Here is a 25,535-nt window from a genome sequence, read left to right as displayed (position 1 = left end):
AGGGACAGTGTGGCCTGTCTAGGACACGGTTAGATGAGTACCCTGGGCACCCTTCTTGCTGATATGACAGAGTCTCCTGTGTGTGCTTTTGGGGACTGCCACATCAGAGCACACAGCTCACCTGCTGTGCAGGGACCTGAGCTCAGGGGCCATATTTTACCCAGCATTATCTCAGAGGGTTTTCCTAGCGAGCTGTCACCTTTTCCCCAGGCGACCTTTGAACTCTCTTACCAGGCAAGCTGTCATTATGGGTAAAAGTTGTAATTTATAACATTTGCTGGTTTTATATAAATAAGTTGATACAGATGCCATTTAAAGATAATCCTAGGTGAGGAGGGGTGGGGTCACAGTTTAGTGTTCGGTCTCCCTGTTTTACAAGTGCTTAGATATTCTCTGGCAACAGTCCAGAGCCAGAGACGGAAGCCGTAGAAACAGCGTGCTTTGCGGACTAAGGGGTTTCATTTGTACATTAACTACGCCTGACTTGTGTCATCTTTGTGTTTAAAGTACCAGGACACGAACATGCAGGGAGTCGTGTACGAGCTGAACAGCTACATAGAGCAGCGCCTGGACACCGGCGGGGACAACCACCTGCTCCTGTACGAGCTAAGCAGTATCATCAGGATAGGTAAGGCAGCGCCCGCACTCACTCTCAGGTCAGATCACCCTGCCAAAAAGTGACAAAGAGGCCTCTGTCACTCTGGGGAGTCCGACCCTCCATCACCTTCAGTTGCTGGGCTCAGTCTGAAGTAGAAACATCCCAGTAGGAAGCCATCAGAATAAACAGACCCCCAATTTCCCAAGTCACCCGAGATGAAGAAAGCACCCGCAGGCCTGCCCGTAAGTGGTGTGCCCAGCCAGGGACTGACACCCGTTTTCTTACATAGTGAGTTAAATAGCATCTTCAGGAAGCAAGATGTTAGGTTTTTAGATTCACGTTTTAATTTATTCTTTGAGGAGTTTTGTACAGCATTCTTTGAACAGGCTTATTTCCTCTTCTGGCTTCTCCCAGCTCCTCCCCAACCTCCCTATCCACCCAGCTTAGTGTCCCGGCTTCTCTTACAAGGAAGCTGTCAGTTTTTACCTTAATTCTGAACTTATTTGGATAGGCAGCACTTTATGCAGTTTGCCAAAATAGCTTGTGTTTGTAGACAGGCTGGGGGAGATGGACCATCCCTCAGACATACAGCTCTGCCTTGTCTGCCATGACTCTGAGAGCGCAAACAGCCCCCAGCACCCCCCATCACCCCCAAACAGCTGCACGTCAGCATCTGTTAAGACTTCCCCCCGTGCCAGACACTCTGCACGCTGCCGCCGCATGCCTGGCTACTTGCCACCGTCTCCACGAGCTTGCCTCCTCTCTGTTTTGCTAATAAAGAGGTTGTGGATGAACCAGGCTAGATCCCCACCCAAACAGGCACAGACCCAAGTAAGGTACTGGGAGTTCAAATTTAGGCGGAACCCCCCCCTCACGCCCCTTGTCCGAGAGCTTGCAGTGTCTGTTATGATAATTGCCATTGGAGGATCTGGAAGAAACACGTAAGTTAAAAGTCTGTTCACCTCAGCGCTACATGTGTATTGATTTGCCCAGTGCTTTTTGGTGGGTGCTTATTTAACTGCTCAGTACTCTTGTGGGTATTTTCCTTACACTTGAAAATTAAACGCGGTGGCCCCCTGTCATCATGAGGGTCGAAGGCCCAACGGGTGCCTCTGTATGAGGTGTGCAGCCTCCCGAGTGCATCGGAGGAGGCCACAAAAACATCTGCAGTCGGTGGTAAAGACGGGGAGCCTTCTGGTTTTGATGAACAAAGGCATGCATTATACTGTTCTATTGTTGATGGGCATCGGCTATGTTAGCCAATCCACACAAAGGCTGGTGCCCGAGTCTCGCTGTAGAATCTGTGATGTTATATTCTTCCATTGAGATTAGTTTCTTCCTTTTTTTTTTTTTTTTATTGCTTTGGCAGCCACAAAAGCCGACGGATTTGCACTGTACTTCCTTGGAGAGTGCAATAATGTAAGTATCTATATATAGACTTGGGTGCTCTGGAAAAGAAGCTCTCGGAAGCTCTCCTAGAATCCCCCGTGCTGCAAACAGTAGGCATGTCACAATGAGTACCCCGAGACCTGCTTGTGCTTGGGCTGTACCTCCAGCTACCCCACCTGCCAGTGACAGCCCAGCAGCACCTAGGCCTATCATGGAATCAATTGTGTATCTTTGCTTTGGTTCACAGTGTCCCTCTCTGTGTGTGGCACTTCTAGAATGTGTGTTTCTTAGAAAAGTTAGTTCAGCCCTGTGATGCCATGGAAGGGAGCCTGTGTCCTTTCTGCACTTCATCTGCCTCAGAGTAAATAGGATTAAAAGGTTAGCATTGCATGACTTTTCTGAGGGTCTGCAAGGTGAGTCCCTTAAGAGTCTGGAGTGGGGCTGTTAAGCCTGGGTCAGGGTCTCTGCCTCTATGGCTGTCCCTGGATTTCTGGTTGAATGCATGCATGCAGCACACACAAACACAAACACACACGCGCACACGCGCATGTACACATGTGTGCAAGCGCACACACACGTGCAGACCCATTTCATCATCTTCAGTACTGGTGCCTGGTTTGCTATCTTAATATCTTTACTGTAACAAAGTTCATTCGTGAGCTCATGTGTTTCACTGACCACTTCTGTGAGTTAGGCAACACCACTGTGATTTGTTGTGTGAATTTGCAGTGTGACTCTCGTGTTCTCGTGTAACTAACAGTGTAGTTTTGAAGTTATAGAGCGTGTTAACAGAGAAGGCTCTGAGATCTGTAAGGCACTGTCCCTGAACTAGCACAACAGGGCAAAGAAAGCCAGCTGCATACAAATTTTGGTTGGACGGCTTGCCTCATGGCAAATCAGTGACTGTCCGCAGTCGTCGTTCGCCTGTGCGATATAACAGCTTACCAAGGTCTTTCTTCCTGACATCAAAACTGGAATAGGGTAATGACCTCTGCTATGCCCCGCATCTCTCTTGGTGCCTGTCAAAGGAGCAGCCAGACAAGAATGCCTATTATAGTATATTATACGGACCTCAGCCCACTTCAAATGCTTGAAACTGTGTCACAGACTGTGTCGTTTAAGATGGATAATCCATTGAAAATAAAAAGCCATATTGTTTTTCCTGCTTTGTTCCTCAAAGTTGTGTGGATAGTCTTTAATTTAAAAGTTATTTTAATTGACATACAGAGTGAGGATGTCAGTGAGGTGTGCCATGTGAACCCAAGACAGGGGGCTGTGTCCAAGCCATGTTCAGCACATGTTTATATTAAACATGTCACTTCCTGTAGTTTTCCGTGATGTATCACACTGTGCCGTGGCACCCCACTCTGGCCCACTGACTAGTCCAGCCTCCACTCCACACATACACTCTTCTAGCTTCTGATAGACACCATCCTATCGAAACATCTAGAAGATCCAGGTTTTCAGATCCTTCATGAGCCACGAAGCACCTGACTTTTCACACCTGCTCACATAAGGATTCCTGGTAGAAAACTAGTAGGGCACGCCCATTTGCTTCTGCACACGGCTTGTGTGTGCACTTGCAGTGTGCTCACGAGGCCCACACCTTATCACTCCCCTGGGATGGCCTTCATCACAAGGCTGCCTGTGCAGCTGTGTGGTATCTAGGGTGACGTCTGCAGAGGTGAGGTGCACAGGTGACTCAAGTTGGGACCCAGTGGGGCCTCCTCTGCTAAAACTTGGACCCTTAACACATTGCCAGCCTGTTAACACAGACAGTGTGATGGGGCTGACTTTGAACTTCTGTCAAGGCAAAGAGGACAGGAGAGCTGTGTACAGGGACTCCTGAGCCTCCACAGCACACCTGTAAGGGACGGGGAGGCTGTCTTGAGTGGAGTTAGATCCCCAAATTCCTCTGTTCAGTCACGTGGTTATTACTGACTCTGTGATTAGCCTTCTCAGAGACGACTTGAAAAAGCTCCCTTGTGTGTGCAGCTTTCTACACACTATTCTGAATCTCTCTTCTGTCAGTCTTACTAAGTGCTGGTATCAGACCCTCTCCGTCTCTGAATGGGCAGGCGCGCGCACGCACACACACACACACACACACGCACACACGCACACACATACACACACAGGCACACACATACACACACACATAAACACACACAGGCACACACATACACACACATACACACGCACACACACACAAACACACACACAAACACATACAGATACACACACAGACACACACACACAAACACACACATACACAGACACACACATAGACACACACACGTGCGCGTGCACACACACACACACACACACTTCTCTTGGGCTGGTTTTTCACACCTCCTCTCCCTCCCTCACAGAGACTTGTGATGAGTGTGGCTTAGCCTCTCTGCGAGCTTCTGGATGTATAGCCAGAGCGTAGTCTTCTCTCATAAGAAATCAGTTTTCCTGACTCTTGCTTTAACCTTGAATCTTGTGCTCTCTTTGCCCCTTCCTGGAGTCTGTGATGTTTGTAATCATTTACTGGCCTTATGTTTTCCCGGAATAAATGTTTCTGGGAACTTTTATCTGCCTGTCGGGAATCTTCACAGGCACAAGGACTGTGCCCCCTCATCTCCTCATGCCTTTCAGGTAGGGACTGTCTCCTTCACTCCTTGTCTCTAGGGAACGGCCTTGCTCTGACCTCCAGGTGTCCCTTTCCTTCCCTGCCATCTCTCCTTGGCCGTAGCCTTCCCTGGAGTCCTCAGAGTCCTCATCATCCACTTGAGGCTCTTCCTTTAGCTCCCTCAGGAGAGTCGGCCAGTGGGACTCTCTGCATGTGCCTTATTTTACTGACTTTCTCCTGTAACACATTTGCTCTGCATTGAGCTCAGATGGATGAATTTCTGACTCTTAAAGCCAAGAGAAGGGACTGGTGCTTTCCTGTCCTTTCAGTCCATCATCATTCTGCAGTGGATTTTTATCCCTAGATGGGGTTAACTTCACCTTTGACTTCTTCCAGTTTTACTCCCTGATGCTTGTGACCATCCATCTTCTTTCCGAATTGTTTCTTCCTCCTTTGTTCATGCCCCCTCTCTAGTGCGGAATTCGCTGCTCGCATGTTTCATGTGCCCTCCCACCCCTTATTTTGTGTACAGCATTAGGCTCCCGTGTTCTGTGCCTGGGGTTGAACCTCCTTTCCCACACTCTCCAGTGAGAGCTGGGAGCTGTTTCTGGTGGAGCACTTAACTGCACTATCGGGCGAGATCAGAGAGGTGGACAGAACTGCAAACTCCCTACGGCATCTGCAGGAGAGGGCAGGCTCCCTGCATCACCGCAGGAGAGGGCAGAGTCCTGGTTACCCCGGACAAATACCTTACTTACTTTCCTTGGGAGGTGCACAGATCTCAGCTTTATTGATACCCAAGAAAAAGGCAGCTGCGAAGCTTGTTTAACTCTCAGAATTTCTTACTAACTTTTAGGTTTCTGGGGGCAGGGAGACTCTTTTATCATTCTCAGCCCAGTGATGCATCACAAAAAAAAAAATAATAATTAAGGTCTGGAGAGATGGTTCCTTAGGTAAGAACCATCCCTGTTAATTCCTAGCATCCACACCGGAGGGCTCACAAACACCTATAACTCCCGACTCCAGGGGATCTGGTGTCTCCCTGGCCTCTAAAAGCATGCATGCACACACATGTGCAGACACACACACATTCATGTAGATGCACATATGCTAAGTGAAAAAAAACCCACAAAACATACCTTTCTCTAGCTTCTACAAATGATTAAAACTTTTCTAAGCATGCAATCCTTTTGTCCAATCCCTCTTAGAACTAAGGCTGACGTTTCTGAAAGACGGTGGGGTGGGCCCCACTGCAGCAGAACCTGTGCTCTGTGGGGGAGGCGACGCCGTTGCTACAGTGTGTGCTCATATGTCCCATTCGTTCATGAGCAGTGGAGCCCCTGCACTTGAGGAGAGAGTTCTGGGTTTTGTTCATTTCAAAAGTGATGCCTTTGTTTAAGAATTTTGTACACGAGTATAACTTCGTACATGCGTATAATTTCACATGTGCATATAACCCACTCCCCCCACTCCCTGTCCATCTTCTGCTCCCATTTATCGTCTGCCTTCCCTGCACCATCCCTTCTCAATTTCGTGTGCTTTTACTTAAACCTACTGGATCTGCTTACGATGATCTACTGGGGCTGGGTAGACTGTCCATCTCCCAGCAGCCATCGGATGCTAGTGGATCCTTAGCAGGTGGATGGGATCTCATGAGCCCCTCCCCCATGCACACTTGGAGTTTTGCTGACCTGATCTCTTGCTGTAGATCTTGCACACACAGTCACAGTTACTATTTGTTTGTGTGTGCAAGGCACTGTCATGTCCAGCAAACAGTGTCTGTGCCCTTTCCCTCCAGCTTTGACAGTCTTTCCGCCTACCCATCCCCTGCTTCCCTGATGGTCCCTAAGGCTTTGGGGTACGGTATATGATAAACGGCCGGCTGTCTCATTTAGAGGAGAGAGGTCCACAGTCTCTTATTCCAACATTTCAGCAAGTTGCAGGCCTCTCTTTTAATAGTTCGCCACTATAAAAAGGAACTTGTTTGATGAGAGTTGATAGATAAGCTATAAGGGAATGTATCACTATGTCCACTTAGCAGAGCAGAAGCATTAGGTTTCCCTGGGGCCTATGACCTGGCCACTCTTAGGCTTTTGGACCAAGTAATACCAGCAAGCATGAGTTCTTCTTGTGGAATGTGTGTCAGATCCAGACAGAAAGTGGTCGGTTAATGCCCATTTATTCCGCCATTGTACCAGTGAGCATATGTTGCCAGGGCTATTGTTGGTCTAGTTCCCAGGGTTTACGCTTAGGTAAGACTGTCAGTTATTTTTCTCTCCCAGTAGAATGTACAGCGTCTTCTAGCTCTATGAAAGCTAGCCAATAGGGATGAGGTTTCTACATTAAGAGCAATGCATTCCTGTGACTGAAGTATGTGATGTTTTTTTCAGCAGTAGGGCCTTCCAGTCAGGTTCTGGAAGATAACCAAAGCAGCAGCAAGAGCCTATGCCATTTGGGGGTCTAGGACCTCCAATAGTCAATAATTCCAAAAGGGCTAACTCATTTCCGGCATGGAGCCTTTCATTTGAATCAATAGATGTAACCTTCCATGTAAACAGGCTCAAGGGCAGAAACCACTGGATCATCTCATTAGATACAGAAAAAGCTTTTGACGAAATCCAACATCCCTTCATGATAAACAGTCCTGGAGAGAATGGGGCTATGAAAGACATACCTCGACATGGTAAAGGCAGCGTGTAACAAGCCAGAGCCATAATCATGCTGGATGGGGAAAAACTCAAGAGTATCCCCGCTTAGCCCAGGAACAAGAGGATGCTCGTTCTCTCCTCTGTTCAGTGAAGTACTTAAAGTCTTAGCTAGAGCAGCAAGACAGATGAAGGATACACACAGGAAAGGGAAAAGTCAGACATCTTTATTTTCAGATGATAGGATTCTGTACATAAAAGACCTAAAGACTCCACCAGGGAACTCGGACATCTTGTAACACTCTAAGCAAAGTAGCAGGGTACAAAATGAACACACAGAAATCAGTGGGCTTTGAGTATACGGATGACAGATGGGGGAAGTCATCAACACCTCTGACAAGGGCCTCGGAAAATATCTTGGGGCAGCTCTAACCAAGTGAGTGAAAGACTTGGATGATAAAAACTTTATGATATCGAAGAAAGAAATGGAAGACAACATCAGATGGCGGAAAGACCTCCCATGCTCGTGGGTCAGTCGGATTAATACAGAAAAATGGCCACCCTACCAAAAGCCATCTACGAATTTGCTACAATCCCGATCAAAATGCTAACACAATTCTTCACAGAACTCGGAAGGACAATCCATGTAGAAACACAAAAGACCCAAAGGGTCAAAACATCGATCCTGACCAATAAGAGAACTGCAGGAGGAATTGCCATCCCGGACGTCAAGTTTTACTGCAGACCTACGATAAGGCAAACAACATTCAATTGGCCAGGGAAAGGACTATCATTTGGAAGGCATTGCCTACAGCGTCAAACGGGCAAAGGTTGGTAAAGTCGATATAGTTGGTATTCTACGCATTACAATTTGTGAGAGGGACACATCTGCCCACCCCCATGCAATAGAAGATAGTTGAGGACCCCTCTTCTGACCCACAAACTCTTGCAGCTGTCTGGTCTTTGTCAGCATCCTCAGCAAATGGTGGTGGTCAGACCAGGTGGCTGCGTGAGTAAGAGTGGAGCAGGATCCTCATCTCTCGCCCTGCACAAAAACCCAGCTCCAAGTGGAGCACTGACTTCCTCAGAGGATGGCGTACCCCGACTCTGCAGAAGGGAAGGTGGGAGTAGGCTTCTTAAGCTCACCACAGGCTTGCTCTGTAGCCCGGGCTGGTGGAGCTGGATCTGACTGACTTCATTTTCCTCCTGCTCAGCCCCCTACATGCTGGAATTAGAGGCATGCATCACCACACCAGGACAGTCTTTCTAAAATGTCAGAACCCAAATTACCTGTTGTTTCATTTACAAAATTATAAGAAAGCTTCCGAAACAGACGACTACAGAGGCTTCAGTGGATCAGGCAATGCCAAGGGTTAAGTGAGGTGGGACACAAATCACAAAACTCTGCTCTTAAAAAGCACGTTCATAAAGGGGCCAGCAGAGATGACCTAATCCCCAAAATGGACAATAACGCGAAGCGTCGGGCTCGAGTGTAATTCGGTTCTGCTAGCCGAGGTTAGGGTCCGTGCACTTTAAGTGGAAGTCAGGCAGACGAGAGAAAACAACTGAAAACGAGATAAAGCATGCTATGTGGCTTGGAATCATTGTGTACTGGGTAACCACACTAAGCCACTGGGGCAGCAGAGCCGGCTGTTACAAAGAGGAACAGCCTCAAACCACCTGCTGGATCCGACAAACCAAGAGGCCAAACAGAAGAGCAGAGGGCAAGGGCCATAGGTGGGCAACACTGGTCACTCCAGGAGAAAGTGATGCGCCAGGGAAAGGACTTTTATTTGGAAGAAGCAGTCCACAGCGATGGGGAAGCTGGGGTAAAGTTTATACAGCCGGTATTCCACACATTGCAATTTTTGAGAGGGAGCCATCTGCCCCTCTCCCCCCTCCCAACAGAAAGACAATGGCATTTTCAGTTGACAACAGGAGCAGCTTAATCTGGTGAGTGACATAATAGAGCAGAACTTGCTAACTACCAGAGAACTGTGCTGGATTGTGGAGCCTGCGAGATCATTCTCCTCTTCAGAGAAAACACTTAAAAGCCCCAGGCTGGCTTCCTCAGCTCTGGTTTCCAAAGAGTAGCCCAGCCCCTCCCGACTGATTCTTCTTCTTCTTCTTCTTCTTCTTCTTCTTCTTCTTCTTCTTCTTCTTCTTCTTCTTCTTCTTCTTCTTCTTCTTCTTCTTCTTCTTCCTCTTCCTCTTCCTCTTCCTCTTCCTCTTCCTCTTCCTCTTCCTCTTCCTCTTCTTCCTCTTCTTCCTCTTCTTCCTCTTCTTCCTCTTCTTCCTCTTCTTCCTCTTCTTCCTCTTCTTCCTCTTCTTCCTCTTCTTCCTCTTCTTCCTCTTCTTCCTCTTCTTCCTCTTCTTCCTCTTCTTCCTCTTCTTCCTCTTCTTCCTCTTCTTCCTCTTCTTCCTCTTCTTCCTCTTCTCCTCCTCCTCTTCTCCTCCTCCTCATTCTCCTCCATCTCTTCCTCCCCCTCCCCCTCCCCCTCATTATTATTATTAGTAGTAGTATCATTACTAATTAGGTTGTACTCTAAAACAATGAAGGATATAGTTCAAAGAACGTTCTTACCTGGGTACAAATTGGGGGGAAATGGAAAAGCAGGGAAACTCAGTGTTTATGTTTGTACACAGCGCTGCAAACTGAAAGTGTTGCATTTTTTATATTTAGCACTGGCAGTTTACTATTGTTGTGATGTTCTTCATTCAACTGTAGAATGAATTCTAGGCAGAATTGAAAAGTGCCTTTCTTTGCCTTCCCTGTTACAAATTTCTGGAACTTGGCGCCTTCTGTCCCACCACCTCCATATGAAAATTTGCTTCCTAGCACTGCCATCTAGTGGCACAGAAGAGTAACACAAAACCTGAGTCTTTTTAATCCTTTCGTGTTCCCACAACCCCCACACACCCAATTAAAAGCTGTTTTAAAACTGAGCCGCCTGACAGCAAAAACAAAAACAAAAGCAACATTAATAGGAAGTGTCATGAATGACACGTCTTTGAAGTGTGTGACAGAGAAAATGTCCGCCAGGTGGATTTACCACTGAAGCAGAGAGTTGGTTTATATTAGCAGGTTGAGTTTCCTTCTCCATTTAAATGATGTCATGTTTTTATAAATTGAATTAATTTATAATTGTTGTAATAATTATATAGTCTATCCCCTTGCACATTACTATTTTTCTTCACATATATATCATATACCATATACTATATAATATAAAGTATAATATATATATATAGTTATATATATAATTTTCATGGTTTAATCCCTTCCTCAAATTCAGCTTATCGGTACAAATCTAGTCTAGTTCAAATTATATATATATATGTATATATATATCTATACCTATATCTATCTAATCTATGCTTCTATCACACAAATATTGCCAGTTGGGGATATCACTTTAATTGAAGAGCTACCCCTGTGCTCGCCCCTGTTGCTCCCTGCCATATCCCAGTGCAGGTGGCAGTGAGTCAAGTCGTCCTGGAGAAAAGGAGGCAGAGGGTGAGGTCTAGGGTGTTGGTCCTATCCATGTGTTTAGATTTCTAACTTCTGAAGCACTCTTGTGCCAATAAATGTTGTTTAGATTTATATAAAATTAGTGTAGGAATTAATCTTTTTTTTCTTTTTTTTTTTTTTTTTCGGAGCTGGGGACCGAACCCAGGGCCTTGCGCTCGCTAGGCAAGCACTCTACCGCTGAGCTAAATCCCCAACCCCAGTGTAGGAATTAATCTTATGGAGGCCCATACTCGATGTTATAGGAAATTAGATATAAATGTGTGTAAGTGTATAGAATATTGTCTGGTGGTATTCATCTATGAAAAAATGAAGACAGCGATTCGCCATCTTAATAGTGCAAGTAGTAACCCAGTCACATCCTCAGCTCAAAAATTAAATCGATCTTGGGAAAAAAAAAAACCTTCCATTTCCTCTGTTAATTTCTTTAGTACTCATTCTCACCCATTGTTTTTTAATACTAGGTAAAGCAGACTCATCACGAAGGAAAGCTTAGAATGTTTCATGAAAGGAATTACTATTTTTAAACGCCAAGAACTAAGGCAAGATTTGCTTTGCTGGGTCACAATTAGACGGCCATTTTTAGGCCTTGCCCCTGGTCCATTTCTACAGTGTATACAACTCAATGGAGCTTCCCCAATGGTGGCCGAGCATCAAGCCCAGCCCCGATCGTGGAAGTCCTTCGTTGACCTTTTCTGTTCGCAGCAGCAGGTCCCTCTTCGTTAGATTTTAAAAAGTCGTGAAGATTGTGCTGTCCCCAAACAGGTCATTCCGTCTATGGTCGAATGTAATCAGCAAAGAAGGGAACTTCTGCACAGGTGACATGCACTGGGTTAAAAAGAAGGGCTTTTGCTGCCGAGCCTGTGAAGCTAAGCTCCACGTCCAAATCCCACATGGAGGAAGAAGGAAAGAACTCTTTCCCACGCATTGTCTGCTGCCCTCCATATAAAACCATGGCACACGGACACATGCAGGCTAAATTAATAAACGCAAGAAGAATTAAGAAGAGGAGAAGCCAGGGGGCCACTCACACAGAGAAGTCAGCACAGATACGGCCTTGGGGGCCTCTGCCCAGAGCCACCCTCGACTCTCTCACATGACAGCGTTTCCAAGATTTTAATAGTGGTTTACTTTATCAGGAACACTTCTGCCTCACAAACACGTGAAGTCACAATCTTGTTAGTAAATCCAGTATAATCTCCATCATAAAGAATCACCCTTTCATAATTATCCACAAGGAGTTTCCAAATTGTGGCAAACAGTGGGACATTCTGTAGGCTTCTTAGCAAGCGGCCTCTGTGGGATGGCTTTCCTCGGACCCTGCTCGCTGGACACTCTAACATCTCTCAGTAGTCTTTCCATCACCCTCTGCAGGCGACTGCCCGGAGGCACAGGAATGTGTAAGAGCTGTGAGTTCAGGACTTTGACAGCTAAGTATGTCGTTAAGTCTCAGGATCCATATGTGGTATTACTTCAGAGTGAGCCACTGTAGCCTAAAACAAATGTAGAAAATGCAATGCTTCATTTGGAAGCTTGCTAGCCTAGAATGTTCTTTCTGTTATCGCTCACAGCACGTTCTTTATCTAATCACCTGGCTAAACCGAAGTCCCTTGCTTGGTGTCCTGTCTATCATGGGGGAAAGGGTCCCCGAACCAGTCTCATGACTGATTCCCCACAGTGTGAAAAGTCCGTCTATTCTATTGGGTTTTTTTTTCTAACCTGCTGAATACACTGTGGTCCTTTTTTTTTTCTTTCTTGTAACCACCTCTTCCTCCTCTTCTCCCATCATCCTTTACTCCTCTGTCTAAAGAGAGTGTGAGAACTGACTCTCTGATAACTTCTAGAGCTGATGGTAGCCTTCCTTCTTCAACGCCAGTTCACCAGTATGTCTCGGTGGATAGTAGACTTATACTAAGTTTAAACACAGTAGCATCTCAGGGGTGAGCCACCTCCCTGTGAATTCCTGGCCAGGGAGGAACCTGAGCCTCCTCCTCCCAAAACAATGAAGCCCCTTGCTACTGTTATTGGCTTCCCGGCAGCACTTAGAGGTAGGACACCATGAGACCAAGAGTAAATCAAGTTGGAACCCAGCTGGAAGCTTGCTCTCTGCTGGATGGGCCAGAATGTGCAGCTCAGGCTGCTGGAGGGGTCAGGTTAGCAGCAACCTTACCCACCTTCTGGGTCTTAGGCATCAGTGAGGAGCTGCGGCTGCTGCGATGATGATGGTGATGGTGGTGGTGATGGTGATGATGGTGATGATGGTGGTGGTGGTGATGGTGGTGATGATGATGGTGATGATGATGATGGTGGTGGTGGTGATGATGGTGATGATGGTGGTGGTGGTGGTGATGGTGATGGTGATGATGGTGGTGGTGGTGGTGATGGTGATGGTGATGATGGTGATGACATTGGTTTGGTAGACGGATGTGAGGTGCCCAGAAAGTAGCCTTGTGCAAATGATGCTTCGACTCATAGTTCAGAGCTTTCATCCTTGATCAGAGAAGCTGCTTCTGCAGGGAGCAGGGACTCGGAGCCGGTTAAAGGGCTGACTATGCCAAAACTGAGAAGACTCAGGACTACATGCAGTTGACGCGTGCTAATAGTTTTAAAGGTGGCACCCATTTCTAGGATCTTGAAAAATAAGAGCAGCCATCATCCACTACCTCACCTGCTTTTATCTCTAAGTGTGCCCTGACCTAAGATATCGGGCGTCACCCTTTAATAGAACGACTTGGATTTCTCTTCCACGTGCACTGCGTTCAAGTCCCGAGTGGAGCTTCTGGCTCCATTTTAAAGCTGCCAGAGTTAGGGCGAAGCTCAACTCTGCTCCTCCCCTCCCTCTCTCCATCCCTCCCTTCCTTCCTTCTTCCCTTCCCTCTGTCCCTTCCCTGCCTCCCTTGCTTTCCCCCTTCCCCATCCCCTTCCAGTTGTTCCAGTCTACTATAGGATTCTTTGTCCTGTGAGTAGAAGGTATTCTCAAAGAGAATCCTCTGATGGTGGGAAGATTGGAAAGCACATAGAGGCAGATAAGCCAGTAATGTTTAGCTTCCTCAGTGGGCGCAGGGCTAACAGCGAAGTGGTTGGTTACCTGGGTCAGCCGACATGGCTGCTTTATCTTTAAGGTGGAAGTAAGGTGGGGCCTACTGAGTACTTGCGGGTTTGTGGATAATCATGCTACAACTTTGTTAATTAGAGAACAATTTTTATAAAGTCGAAAATAATTTGACATATGAGGAGATTTTTGTCAAAATGATGGCTCCTAATACCTTTGAGAATGGATAAAAAAACACAAAACAAAACCAAAACAACAAAACAAAACCAAAAACTTGCTTAACCCAGAGCCACTTTAGGACAGCAACTCACAAAGACTAGCCATGACTTTGCAGTGAGGACAGAGCGTTCATAGTTCATGGCACCCCCAAAATGTGCAGTTGTAGCTCAAGCAACGTGATTGACAGGGTCTTAAAGCAGTGCTCTGCGAACCCTGGAAAGCCAGTGACGTCACCAGCCCTGGGCTCAGCATTGATCAGTTGGTATGGCAGAGTCTAGAGCCCAGTAGTATGACGCCATCTTTCTTTTTCCATGTCCTGTCTCATTCAGAAGAGGAGGCTAACTTGAGTGTGTGTGTGTGTGTGTGTGTGTGTGTGTGTGTGTGTATGTGTGTGTGTGTGTGTACATACGCATATGCCCGTATACTTGTGAGTTCTGATCTCAAACCTGCCTTCTGTGTGAAGCAGGAATAGGAGACTTTCCATGTTAGGCTCCAGGCTGCCCCCCATGCAGACCCTTGCATCGCCCCGTGTCTTGTCTCGTGATTGGCTCCCAGACTTCACAGGACCTAGCTAGGTAATGATTCTCTAGTGATCTAGTCTTGCTAGACAGAGGAGACCGTCTAAAATGTTCTCTTCTCTTCTTCCTAGAGTCTGTGTGTCTTCACACCACCCGGAATGAAGGAAGGTCAACCCCGTCTCATCCCCGCAGGGCCCATCACCCAGGGCACCACCATCTCTGCCTATGTGGCCAAGTCTAGGAAGACCCTGCTGGTAGAGGACATCCTTGGGGTAAGGCGAGTTGACCCAGGAGGTCTGAGGACTTAATTAGAGAGATGATATATCGTTTTGATCTTATCATTTGAGTTGTTTTGTGGTTAGTTATAAAAGCATTAAGTGAAGATTCACTTAGAGCTTAACTTTCTTATTCAGGAAACTACACTGGTGGTGCTCACTGTGAAACAGAGCCCTTATTCCAACACACAGTTAAACAGAAAACGATAAAAGGTGTTTATATCCATGTAAAGTAGACGGTGCCTCTTGGTAATTCACATTGGGACTGCTGCAGGACTGACTGCCTCATCTGAATGGTTCCCGGCAGTGGCCAGTTCTCAGGTGTCTCAGGATGGCGATTCTGCCGAGGTGGGCTGTAGGTTTCTGGGTAATGTAAGACAGAAGTCAGCTGCCCATGAGTTAGGTGTAGCAGGGCCTGATGAGAAGAGGAGTGGAGAGTCAAAAAACCCTGTTGACATAGAGCCCACTGCCTTCCCCTCAGCCAGAATAGCAATGGCATGAACAGGCCTGAGGCCAGCCTGAGTCTCCTTAGTGCCAGAGGGTACCAGAAAAGACATGGCTGCCAAGAGGGATGGCAGACGGATCCTTAGCACAGTCTCTCAAGTGTATTCAGGCAGATGTCTGACGAATGTCACTGCAGGGGCATAGGCTTCAGGGGGACAAATACAGGCAATGACACACATGGGGGGAGTTTGGTGAAACTGCTGAACTGGACGGAGACTTGAAATGTGGTTTCTTATTCTTTCTGTCTCTTTTTTTTTCTTTTGACAATGATTTACCCTGATCAAAGTTACTATTTCTTTATTGGAGCAAAAGAAAAAGAAAGGAAGGAAGGAAGGAAGGAAAGAAAAAAGGAAGGAAGGAAGGAAGGAAGGAAAGGAAGGAAAGGAAAAGAAAGAAGGAAGGAAGGAAAGGAAGGAGAGAGAGAGAGAGAGAGAGAGAGGGAGAGAGGGAGAGAGAGAGAGAGAATGAACAGTGAGGAGAGAGAAGGAAGCAAGAGTAGGCACCCTGTGAATTCTCCTTTGAAAATGTTCAGTTCTGAACACAGGCTTTCAAAAGCTAAAAGCCACAGGAACATTTTCATCTTGCCCTTCATTCAGGGAGGGTCTGACATGTCCCGTCAGCCTCCTGTCATAGATGGTAGAAACCGAGGGCACAGAACTGCCATCTTGATATTAATCCTTCCCACTTCTCTGCACTGGCTTGCCGAGAATTTAGCGGAGAGCCAGAATTATCCAAGCTGAACTCAGCCTCACTGCGGTGATGAATAACTGATAGCAGCTGCCATGATTGCATGGCCCAGGCCCTTGAGGTTACCAGGACTCAGTCAACATGACTTTAAAAACAGAAGAGAAGGCGTGTTTGCGGACACCATATGGTGTCTGCCTGTGCTCTCTCTGCTGTGCTCACCTGGGAAAGCCTGGGATGGTTCCAGCAGAGAAGGAGGGGGCGAGTGCCACACTTGCTGAGAACCGTTCTTACTGTGGTCACATCACACTGACATCCACTGTCCCTCTCTTACAACCTGTGCATGCAAAAGCTAAGAGGCACTGAAGTCCCAGGCTTTCCTTGTTTGATTTCCAGGATGAGCGATTTCCCAGAGGCACTGGTCTGGAGTCAGGAACCCGAATCCAGTCTGTCCTTTGCTTGCCTATTGTCACTGCCATTGGAGACTTGATTGGCATCCTTGAACTGTACAGGCACTGGGGCAAAGAGGCCTTCTGCCTCAGCCATCAGGAGGTGAGGCTCCGACCCTGCTCCCTGCCCCTTCTGTCCTCTTCCCTTCTCTGGTGCATGAATGGATCCTGAAGTCACTATTTGCCTGACCATGTTTGGCTGTTCTTAAAAACCTGTTCTCTTGAGCAGCTGTTTCTAGAGAAGACCGGCTAAATCAGAAAGACACTGTTGTGGCTTTTTGTTTCTTCCCTGTATGAAAATATCTTAACAACAACAACAACAACAACAACAAAAAAGTGCTTTGGCAGATATCCAGCCAAGCAACAGGATGGCGTCCTGGTTGTCTCGTGTCTTCCCTAAATGTATTTTCTTCCTAAGTTACATGAACACTCAAAGTTCTGCTCTCTCTTTATGGGCTGCATTGGAGCTGACTCATTGACATTAAAGTCACATGCCACTAGCACTCGGTACCTCTCCTGTGCTGGGTGGACCAGGTCCTTAGGGGTCTGGCTCCCCCACCTCCTTGAATGATCTACTCCTAGTTTCCCCAGGGTGCCCCTCACTTCTTCCACACCCAGCCCCTTGGGAAGAAGTCTTGCCTCCCAGTACTGGGGAGAACAGGCCCTGTCACCTCACACCTAGTGCCCCGAGTACCTCCTGCCAGGGAAACTGTCAGGTCCTTCCTTCTGTCCTGCTGTGTGCTCCCACTGACCTTTCAATTGCACAGGACACTTCCTTCCCGACCTTTGTGCCCAGCAAAGACATGCAAAAGTGGCAACCAGTGACAGAAGGGGAACATGGGCTGGGAGGATGGCTCAGTGGGCAGTATGAGAGTGGGATCCCTCAAACTCCTTTAAAAAGCCAAGTGTGGCTAGTTCTGGGGAGCAGGGACAGGTGACATCCCTGAGACTTTGTCCCTAGCCTAACGAATACACTCCAGGTTGGTGGGATCTTGCCTCACAGGAGGTAGACATTCCTGAGATGGTTCTCCACCCTTCACACATGTGCATATGTGTGCATACACACACGCACATGACATGCATGGAAATAAAAGTAAAAACACCACTGGAATGAATATAAGCTCAACTCCTTGAACGCATGGAGAATGCACATAGTATTTTTCCCTGTTAGGGATTCCCACACCAGCCTGAAGATGTTTTCAGTTGGATTTCTTGCTAAGCTAAAAGAAAAAAATCATCTAATATTAAAAGAGATGACGCACACTGGCCAGATGGCTTGCTGTGCAAACCTGCCGATCGAAGATCAGGTTGTTTGATATATGCGCATATGTGTTTTGTAGGTTGCAACCGCCAATCTCGCTTGGGCTTCCGTAGCAATACACCAGGTGCAGGTGAGTCTGGAGCATTCTTACGAGGACATCCCAAGGCAGTGGGGGCTGGGCGTGAAGCTAGCAAGTGACCTCAAGCTTTGGTCTTGGATGCTGTGCTATATCTGAACCATTTCGTCTATTTGTTCCCTTACATTCACTTGTAAACCACCTTAAGTCTTGTCGAGAGTTATATAGGCGGGGTGTTTCTTTATGGCAAGAAGAAAAGCGCATTTGCAGGGTGGGGCAATGAGTAGAAGATTCTCCTTGGCCCACGACATCCGTGCCAGATGGCAAGGTTTAGAAGTACAAGTAGATGTGTATGTAACTCAGTCAGGGAGGACAGCATATCTGTCCCAGATCACAGAGCTGTGCAGCACTTCAGCAAGATAATAAACACAAGGTTCCTTCAAACGCTATTTAGCGTGTTGTGCTTTCCCAGCGGTAAGGCTGACAGCCCCCTTGTGAACAGTGCTCTGGGTTCTATTCCCAGCCGGCAGAGCTCTTGAGTGACTAACAACCGTTCTATGTGGCAGGTGTGCAGAGGTCTCGCCAAGCAGACCGAACTGAATGACTTCCTGCTCGATGTATCAAAGTAAGTGTTTGCCTGGGCTTCTCCCGGGTTTGGTGATAAGGGGCATAAAGCTCGGGTCCCGACGGTAACAAGTCTCTATCCACCGCACGGGGCGAGCATCCCGGGAAGGGTCATTAGTCACATGTGGATTATAGAATTGCATCTTTATCCACGGTCAGCTTGTATGTTAAAGATGACAGATGCCTACATGGTGCTCTCAATGTGACATTCATTTTGTGAGTAGACCCTCTTAGAACACGTTGCCTCTGATCTCTCTACCTTTTCCCAGGATGCGTGCTCTGTCTTTTTTTTTTTAACAATGTCTCTTCACACGGTATCATTAATAATGCCTGTGTAAAGTGCCTCAGGGGTGATTTCGAGAAAACAGACCATTTCCCGGAAGCTTGATCTAGGTCGTCTCCCCTGGGTAGGTAGTGGAAGCCATCACAGATATTTATTAAATTCCAGCTTGTGTTGCTAAAGTTGGGGACCAACTGTTCTTACAACCCACCTCATTAATAACCAAAACCTTAAAGCCCTAGATATGGTCACCCAGGCTGTGCCCTCCTACTAGTTACCTAAAGCTGAGGGTTAGAGGGGTGGTGACAAGGATGAGGGGATGGGGAAAGGGATGACATAGGACGTAACTACTCCTCCCTGGCCTCCAGCAGTACTGTTGCCAGCCCTGGCTGCTCTTGTCCCTTCCGTGGTACTTCCTAACTCCTCACCAGCACTCGCTGGAGCCCTGCAGAAGACTCAGACTGGAGCTGGTTCATTCTGCAGCTGTCCTTTGGAATCTGAAACTAGAGGCCTGTGACCAGTTTTAATAGTCACTCAGTCAATTCTACTTTCAAACAGTTAAACCTTGTCAAATGTGATGGGGACAGTGCTGAAGCTATTTCCTAGCCCAGAGCAAAGGGAAGTTGGTCTTCCCTCTGGCAGACACATCTGCCTATTTTGGAAGAGTCCCAAAGCCACCTAAATCCCTGTGTGACACTCTGTGACCGCCCGCCTTCTGCTCCAGTAGGAGCTCGGTCTTCTGTTCAGGACTGAGCTCGCAGTTCAGGGGAGCACCGAGGCTCGCTGCCCTCAAGCTCAGGAGATGGTACTGTGGTATCACTGTACGCCAGGCTAATTTCAGAGCAGGGCTGAAACTCAGAGTCAGCAGAACCCATACTGGGTGCTCTTTGATATGTCCCGTGAAGGCCAGCTTGAGTCTTTGGGATTCAAGACATCACAGCAGCCATCTTGGCACCGCCACAGCACACCCCTGCTACTGAGCATGCGTTGTACTTTAATTCAGTAAAGTAATTGCAGGTCACTGGTCTTGACCACTTGCAGTATGGCGTTTCATCTCTGGTCAACTCTTCTGATTTCACAACACAGTTTAACTTCTACCTTCTCCAATTGTTTTGTTTTTTTTTTCCAGAGATCATGCCTATTCTAGCCAGATCGGTGGATTTAATAAATTTAAAGTTTTTTTTTCTCTTGAGACCATTGGTGAGAACATTAGGTTTGGTTGACCCGAATCGAGTCCCACTTAACTCTCATTGCAGCCTTTCCCCCCACCTCTCAACGGAGCCATAACGTAGTTACTGGATGACCCCACTGGACTTAGTCTGTACTGAGGCAATGATAACGATTCATTGATTTTTTAAAATAATGTTTGTTGCTTCTGAAAGAAGGCAAAAAAAAAAACCCTCAAATTACATGTATACCCATTTATTTAAAATTGGAGCCCATAAAATGTGTTCAGAGTTTAGCATGCACTGTGATAGCGGTAAGTTTACTCATGGGCTTCAGCCGTTGTATTTTTTTTTTTCAGGACATACTTTGATAACATAGTCGCCATAGACTCTCTACTTGAACACATCATGGTAGGTCTTTTTGGTTTTGATGGTGATTTTCTTTAAACCCTTATTCCTTGGTCTTCATCCACCGTGTGACATTTGTGTGTGTTAGGAGAAGACACTCTGTTAATTTATATGAACTGTGGTGCGCTGAGATTTCCCCTGACCCTTTCTTCACCTCTGCTGTAGTCTGGGGAGAGCATCAGAACAGACTTGTTTAAACAGCTGTACTTGGGAAAAGCTTGGTTTCTGCTCCCTGGTCTCCAAGGCACTTCCTGTCTCTGTCACATTAGGCAGCCCCACTTGATGCTGACTCTAGAGTTCAGTCTACTTGAGTTTCGTGTCAGTATCCCTCTCCTGGAGGCAGGTCCCCTGAGAGATTCTCTGTGGTAACTCCACTGGCCACACCAGCTGCACCTCATCTTGAGATCCCTAGCTCAGCTCCTCTTCTAGCACATGGCCCCTCAGGTTCGGCCTCTTCCGGACATCCCAGAGTTCTCAGCTATGCTCTGTCACTCAGTTGTCTCTGAGTTTTTCTAGCCCCTGTCTGCCCACCTGGCCCCCACCCCATGCTGTCCCCTTGCATGCTCCCCCTCTGTTGGTCCTGTGATTGGATGGCATACCCCACTGTTTCGGTTTGGTGGCTAACTCTTTATTTCTATGTCGGGTCCTTTCCTGGAATCTGCTTCCTTACTGAGTTTTCCTCCCATGACTCTGTCCTACATATCACTCACCTTTCACCCACTTGTGAGCTTCTTGTCCCACCCCCGAGTCACCTCCCTTTGATCAGTTGGTTATTTGAGCCCCAGATCTGACCACTCATGGCTTTTGGAAGTAAACCCTAAAATACCTTCCAAGCATCTCGGCTACCCCTCGTTACCGTCCCTCTGCACACTGGGAAATGGAAGCTCGTGGAGACGCGGTGGCTTGTTTTTACCAGTTTTCATTTGCTTTTTGCTCTTTTTTTTTTTTTTTTTTGCCTCCCCCTCCTCTCCCAGCCCCACACCAAGTAAGGCCTCCAGGCCTTACTTTCCTGGTGTTTCCTGCTTATTTTATCTTACCTGGGCCTCCCCAATGCATTGACTTCACTACTGTTTAGGGCGAGGCTGACCGCCCTGACGGAGTGCTGTGTGACGGTGCACAGTGTAAGGCTCATCTCAGCACCTGCATCCCTGACGCGCTTCAGCTTAGGAGGCCTCAGGATGCCGCTGGCAGAGGTGTGGTCGGTGGCATGGCGGGGTGATATTTGTGGAGTTACAAAATAGGAAGAGAACGGACTGAGGAAAGGAGGAGGGAAAGTGTGCAGCCATGAAGATTGGACGTAAGAGGAATGTTTGAATGGATACAAGAGGAAGGATCCTTACAAAAGGCTACCGGGAGACAACTACACGACAAAGTGTAAGGAAAGATGAATAAGAACGAGGGCTGCTGAGATGCTCGGTAGTTCAGGTCACATGCTGCTCTCAGAGTACGGTCCTCCACACACATGTCTGGTGGGCCACAGCCATCCGTGACTCCAGCTCGAAGGGGTCCAGCACTCTCGAGGCCTCAGCGGTCATCCTCATGTATCCTCGCAAACTAACACTTGAAATAACTTGAAATCAATTAGCCCCGTATCCCTTCTTAGGTGGTTTAAATACAGTGACACATTCACCAGGCTTGGTTGTTTTGGAAGCCGCCCTGTAGGTGGAGAGTGGACTGCTTGTGTGAATAATTGGGACAAGTGAAACACACCAGCCAGCCCGACCTCCCTCAGGAGAGCAGTGTCAATTTAGGACTCAGCCCATGTGTGCTTGGCAGTTCAACTGAATGATACCCCCAGCTCTCGGGACCAAGCTCTGTGTGGCTTCTTAACGTGGAGGGGCCTGCCTGCCAGTGTCCTGGGACTCCGGGACAGGGACTCCAGGACAGGCCCTTTGTCCTGCTGGAGTCTAAGGTAGAAAAAGCTAAGAGGCAAGAAGAGGCCTGGCACTTCCCTGCCCTTGAGCTTGGAAATCCATCTCTTTCAGTGTCTCATGTATTTAGTCAGTGGCTCACTGGGTAACCCTGGCTGGCCCAGAAACCAGGGATCCATCTGCTTCTGCCTTCAGAATGTGGAGATTAAAGGTGTGGAGAATCTCATATCCCTTACAGTCACTGTTTACAGACATCCAGCAGGCTGAGTGGATGTTGGCCACAGCTGACTGGCTAGACCAAGGCACCAGGAGCCTCCTGATAGGTTCCTGGTAGGAGCTCAGAGAGGGAGGCCACCCAGCAGCCCACAGGAAGTGCTCGAATAATTTCGACATCAGCAGGAACACGGGTGCTTACGAACTGAACCGTCCTTGTTGGCATGTGCTGGGATTGGCAGGCAGATAGACTTACAGGCAACTTCCACTGCACTTCCTAATCTATGTGTACCTCTGTTCCCAATCCCAATTTCCTCCCCAGTACTGAGTAGCTAAAGTCAAAACGTGTACGTGCTAAGTCTTCAGTTCCCCACTGGCTGACTCTAGTTTCTCATCTGCCTCAGATATATGCAAAAAATCTAGTGAACGCCGACCGCTGCGCGCTCTTCCAGGTGGACCACAAGAACAAGGAGCTGTATTCGGACCTGTTTGACATTGGGGAGGAGAAGGAGGGGAAGCCCGTCTTCAAGAAGACCAAGGAGATCAGGTACAGCTAGAGCGACCTTCCTGGCTCCGATGCAGACGTGCAGGTCTCCTGCCGCACCTCTCTGTGCCGATTCACAGGTGCGCTGACAACACTTGTCATACTGTGGTATCACCCCCCACCAGGACCTGCCTCCTGAAGGTAGTGCTTCTGGGAATGACATGGCAGTGCCAGCGAAACCGCGCCTAGGAAGCGTTAGCGTCACTCCTGGAAACGCAGTCTTCCGGAGGCGGTCCTTTTGGAAATCATGTTGGAAAAACTTACTAGTGCTCCCAGGTAGGTAAAGGTCGCCCCAGTGGCAGCCAGCAGGCTCCTGTGTCTAGGAGCAGGGCGAATTTAACCGACTCAGCCCCTGCGCCTTCCCAACCCATGAGGACTAAAAGGCCCAGTGTTGAGGAAATTGATGACTTGAACACCCTCAGGGCTTAGCCGTGGGGTGAACCAACTACCCTTGGCAGTACTTAGAAAGGAAAGCCCTCTTTGTTCCTCGAGTGGCAGCTGCTGTCATTTAAATGGGCAAATGAATGGCCCTTGTTGGTGAAGTCCTCGTGCCTCAGTCTTGACACAACCGGGAACCTGCAAGGAGCACTAACAGGTGGAGGAGTTGAGAGTCATGTGCACAAGTCAAGTCCCTTTCAACGCTGGCCAATTCTTGCCTCCTGTCCATTCGAACCTTCCAATCATCATCGTAAAACTCTCTAAGGAGACATTGCAACACTAATTAATGCCTTTTCATTTGGCCACTTTGTTGTGCTAGGGAACCGATACCACTGGACAAAGCGAGCAGCCACAGGCTGTCACCACTCAGCCCTGGCACTTCCAGCTGTTTCTAGGTTGACAGATCCAGGGTTAAATAGTCATATAATGCCAGTGTGGGGGCACTGTGGGAGCATGTGTGTGTGTATGTGTGGAAGGGTGTCTTATATTCTACTCACTTATTGGCTTGGTTATATTCCGGATTTGCCCAGCTGGTTATAGTCACCTGGTTTAAACCGGTTTCTCTAGCTTAAGTTTGAGCTCACAGGGCTGGTACTGGTCTGACTGTGGAGACATTAGCTCATTTTTACAAGCACTGGAACTGGAGTGGAGGGAACCAGGCTGTGTGGCCCTGTGAGCACTAGTTGAGGCTGGCCTCCGGCACTTTGGTTTGTGTCCACCATAGAAAAAGAGCCATCAAGAGCTTAAGGAAAGTCCCCATTCCTAGGCTCTCAGAGCAAGTGAGACAAAGTGCATGTCGTGAATAGACTCTGGCATGGCTCATGGTGTCTAATTTGTGCTCCTTAAAGCATGAGAAGACCAGGAGGCTGGCAACTTTGCACTTCATGCAGGGTTGGTCCTTTGGGAGATATTTTCATTCTACTTTGGGTCAGTGCCCTTTTGCGTTTCTGAAAAATCTTAGCCTGAGTTGTCGATATGTTCCTTAATCGACTATATTTTGAAATAAACACACCTATGATTATAATACGGTAACATGAAAAATATCAGTGTGATGCTTTACTGCAAAAGTGTTACCAAGTACAATTGGTCTGTAGTCTGATTGTTTTTTTTTTTTAAATGAGCACATTAGAGGCATGAAAACACCTTAGTACCGTTTCCGTGCAGTGCGCAGGTTACAGACCACAGGTCTACAGAGCTGCGCCTGGGCTATCCGTGTTCAAGGGAGTAAACCCAGCACCTTGTGGGAAATCCATTAAAGAGGTGTGCACAGTGTAATTGATGAGGGGATTTGATGTCTGGGGAGGTTGTTGTTGGTCAGTGCTAGATGTCAACAGCAAAGTTTTGTTTCAGTTTGAGTCTGCACATTCTCAAGTTATTACGCGTTACACCGTAAGACAACGTTCTGAGTGGTCACTGCAGAATAATCTGCTTTGCTTTCACATATTTTATAAAATTATTAGGATAGATACATGTAAAATTAATGTGTGTACTTAAAATAGAGGCTCAATTCATTATCTGATGCTAATGAAACACTTCAGAGTCCTTTTATAACGGACCGTCTACTCACCATGACCCTTCCTTTTTTGTTTCTGCAGATTTTCCATTGAGAAAGGGATTGCTGGTCAAGTGGCAAGAACGGGAGAAGTCCTGAACATTCCTGATGCCTACGCAGACCCGCGCTTTAACAGGTGAGCAGAGAGCTCAGCCCTTGTCCTTCCTCCTTTGAGGTTCCACCTCTCTGAAGGAGTCTTGGTTCATGCTGTCCCCAACTGTAATCAGTGGTTGGCATCCTCAGACACTTGAAGAATGATGTTCTGCAGCTACTCATGGTGTCTTAGTCACACACATTCGTACATGCATATCTGTCTTAGTCAGGGTTTCTATTCCTGCACAAACATCATGACCAAGAAGTAAGTTGGGGAGGAAAGGGTTTATTCAGCTTACACTTCCACATTGCTGTTCATCACTAAAGGAAGTCAGGACAGGAACTCAAGCAGGTCAGGAAGCAGGAGCTGATGCAGAGGCCATGGGGGGATGTTGCTTACTGGCTTGCTTCCCCTGGCTTACCCAGCTTGCTTTCTTATAGAACCCAGGACTACCAGCCTAGGGATGGCACCACCCACAATGGGCTGGGTCCTCCCTCCTTGATCACTAATTGAGAAATTGCCTTACAGC

At 47.5% G+C, this 25,535-nt stretch overlaps 1 protein-coding gene across 17 annotated transcripts in view; it reads left to right on the top strand.

Annotated features, from left to right (window-relative positions):
• Nucleotides 1-25,535, top strand: part of Pde10a (phosphodiesterase 10A) — a 452,326-nt gene that overhangs the window by 392,099 nt on the left and 34,692 nt on the right. For 15 of the 17 annotated variants that reach the window (XM_039089171.2, XM_039089160.2, XM_063272590.1 and 12 more), the window contains 9 exons: nt 508-628; nt 1,968-2,017; nt 14,699-14,839; nt 16,427-16,582; nt 17,820-17,870; nt 18,383-18,441; nt 20,246-20,297; nt 22,783-22,925; nt 24,956-25,048. In XM_039089171.2, coding sequence (XP_038945099.1) covers nt 508-628; nt 1,968-2,017; nt 14,699-14,839; nt 16,427-16,582; nt 17,820-17,870; nt 18,383-18,441; nt 20,246-20,297; nt 22,783-22,925; nt 24,956-25,048 — 866 coding nt within the window. Of the gene's footprint in view, nt 1-507; nt 629-1,967; nt 2,018-14,698; nt 14,840-16,426; nt 16,583-17,819; nt 17,871-18,382; nt 18,442-20,245; nt 20,298-22,782; nt 23,003-24,955; nt 25,049-25,535 lie in introns of those variants that run through there. The other 2 variants (XR_005491608.2, XM_039089191.2) reach the window with 2 other exon arrangements.

Source organism: Rattus norvegicus, chromosome 1, assembly GCF_036323735.1.
Source record: "Rattus norvegicus strain BN/NHsdMcwi chromosome 1, GRCr8, whole genome shotgun sequence".
NCBI classification, from domain to species: Eukaryota; Metazoa; Chordata; class Mammalia; order Rodentia; family Muridae; genus Rattus; species Rattus norvegicus.
This window is presented reverse-complemented; position numbering and strand designations above follow the sequence as displayed.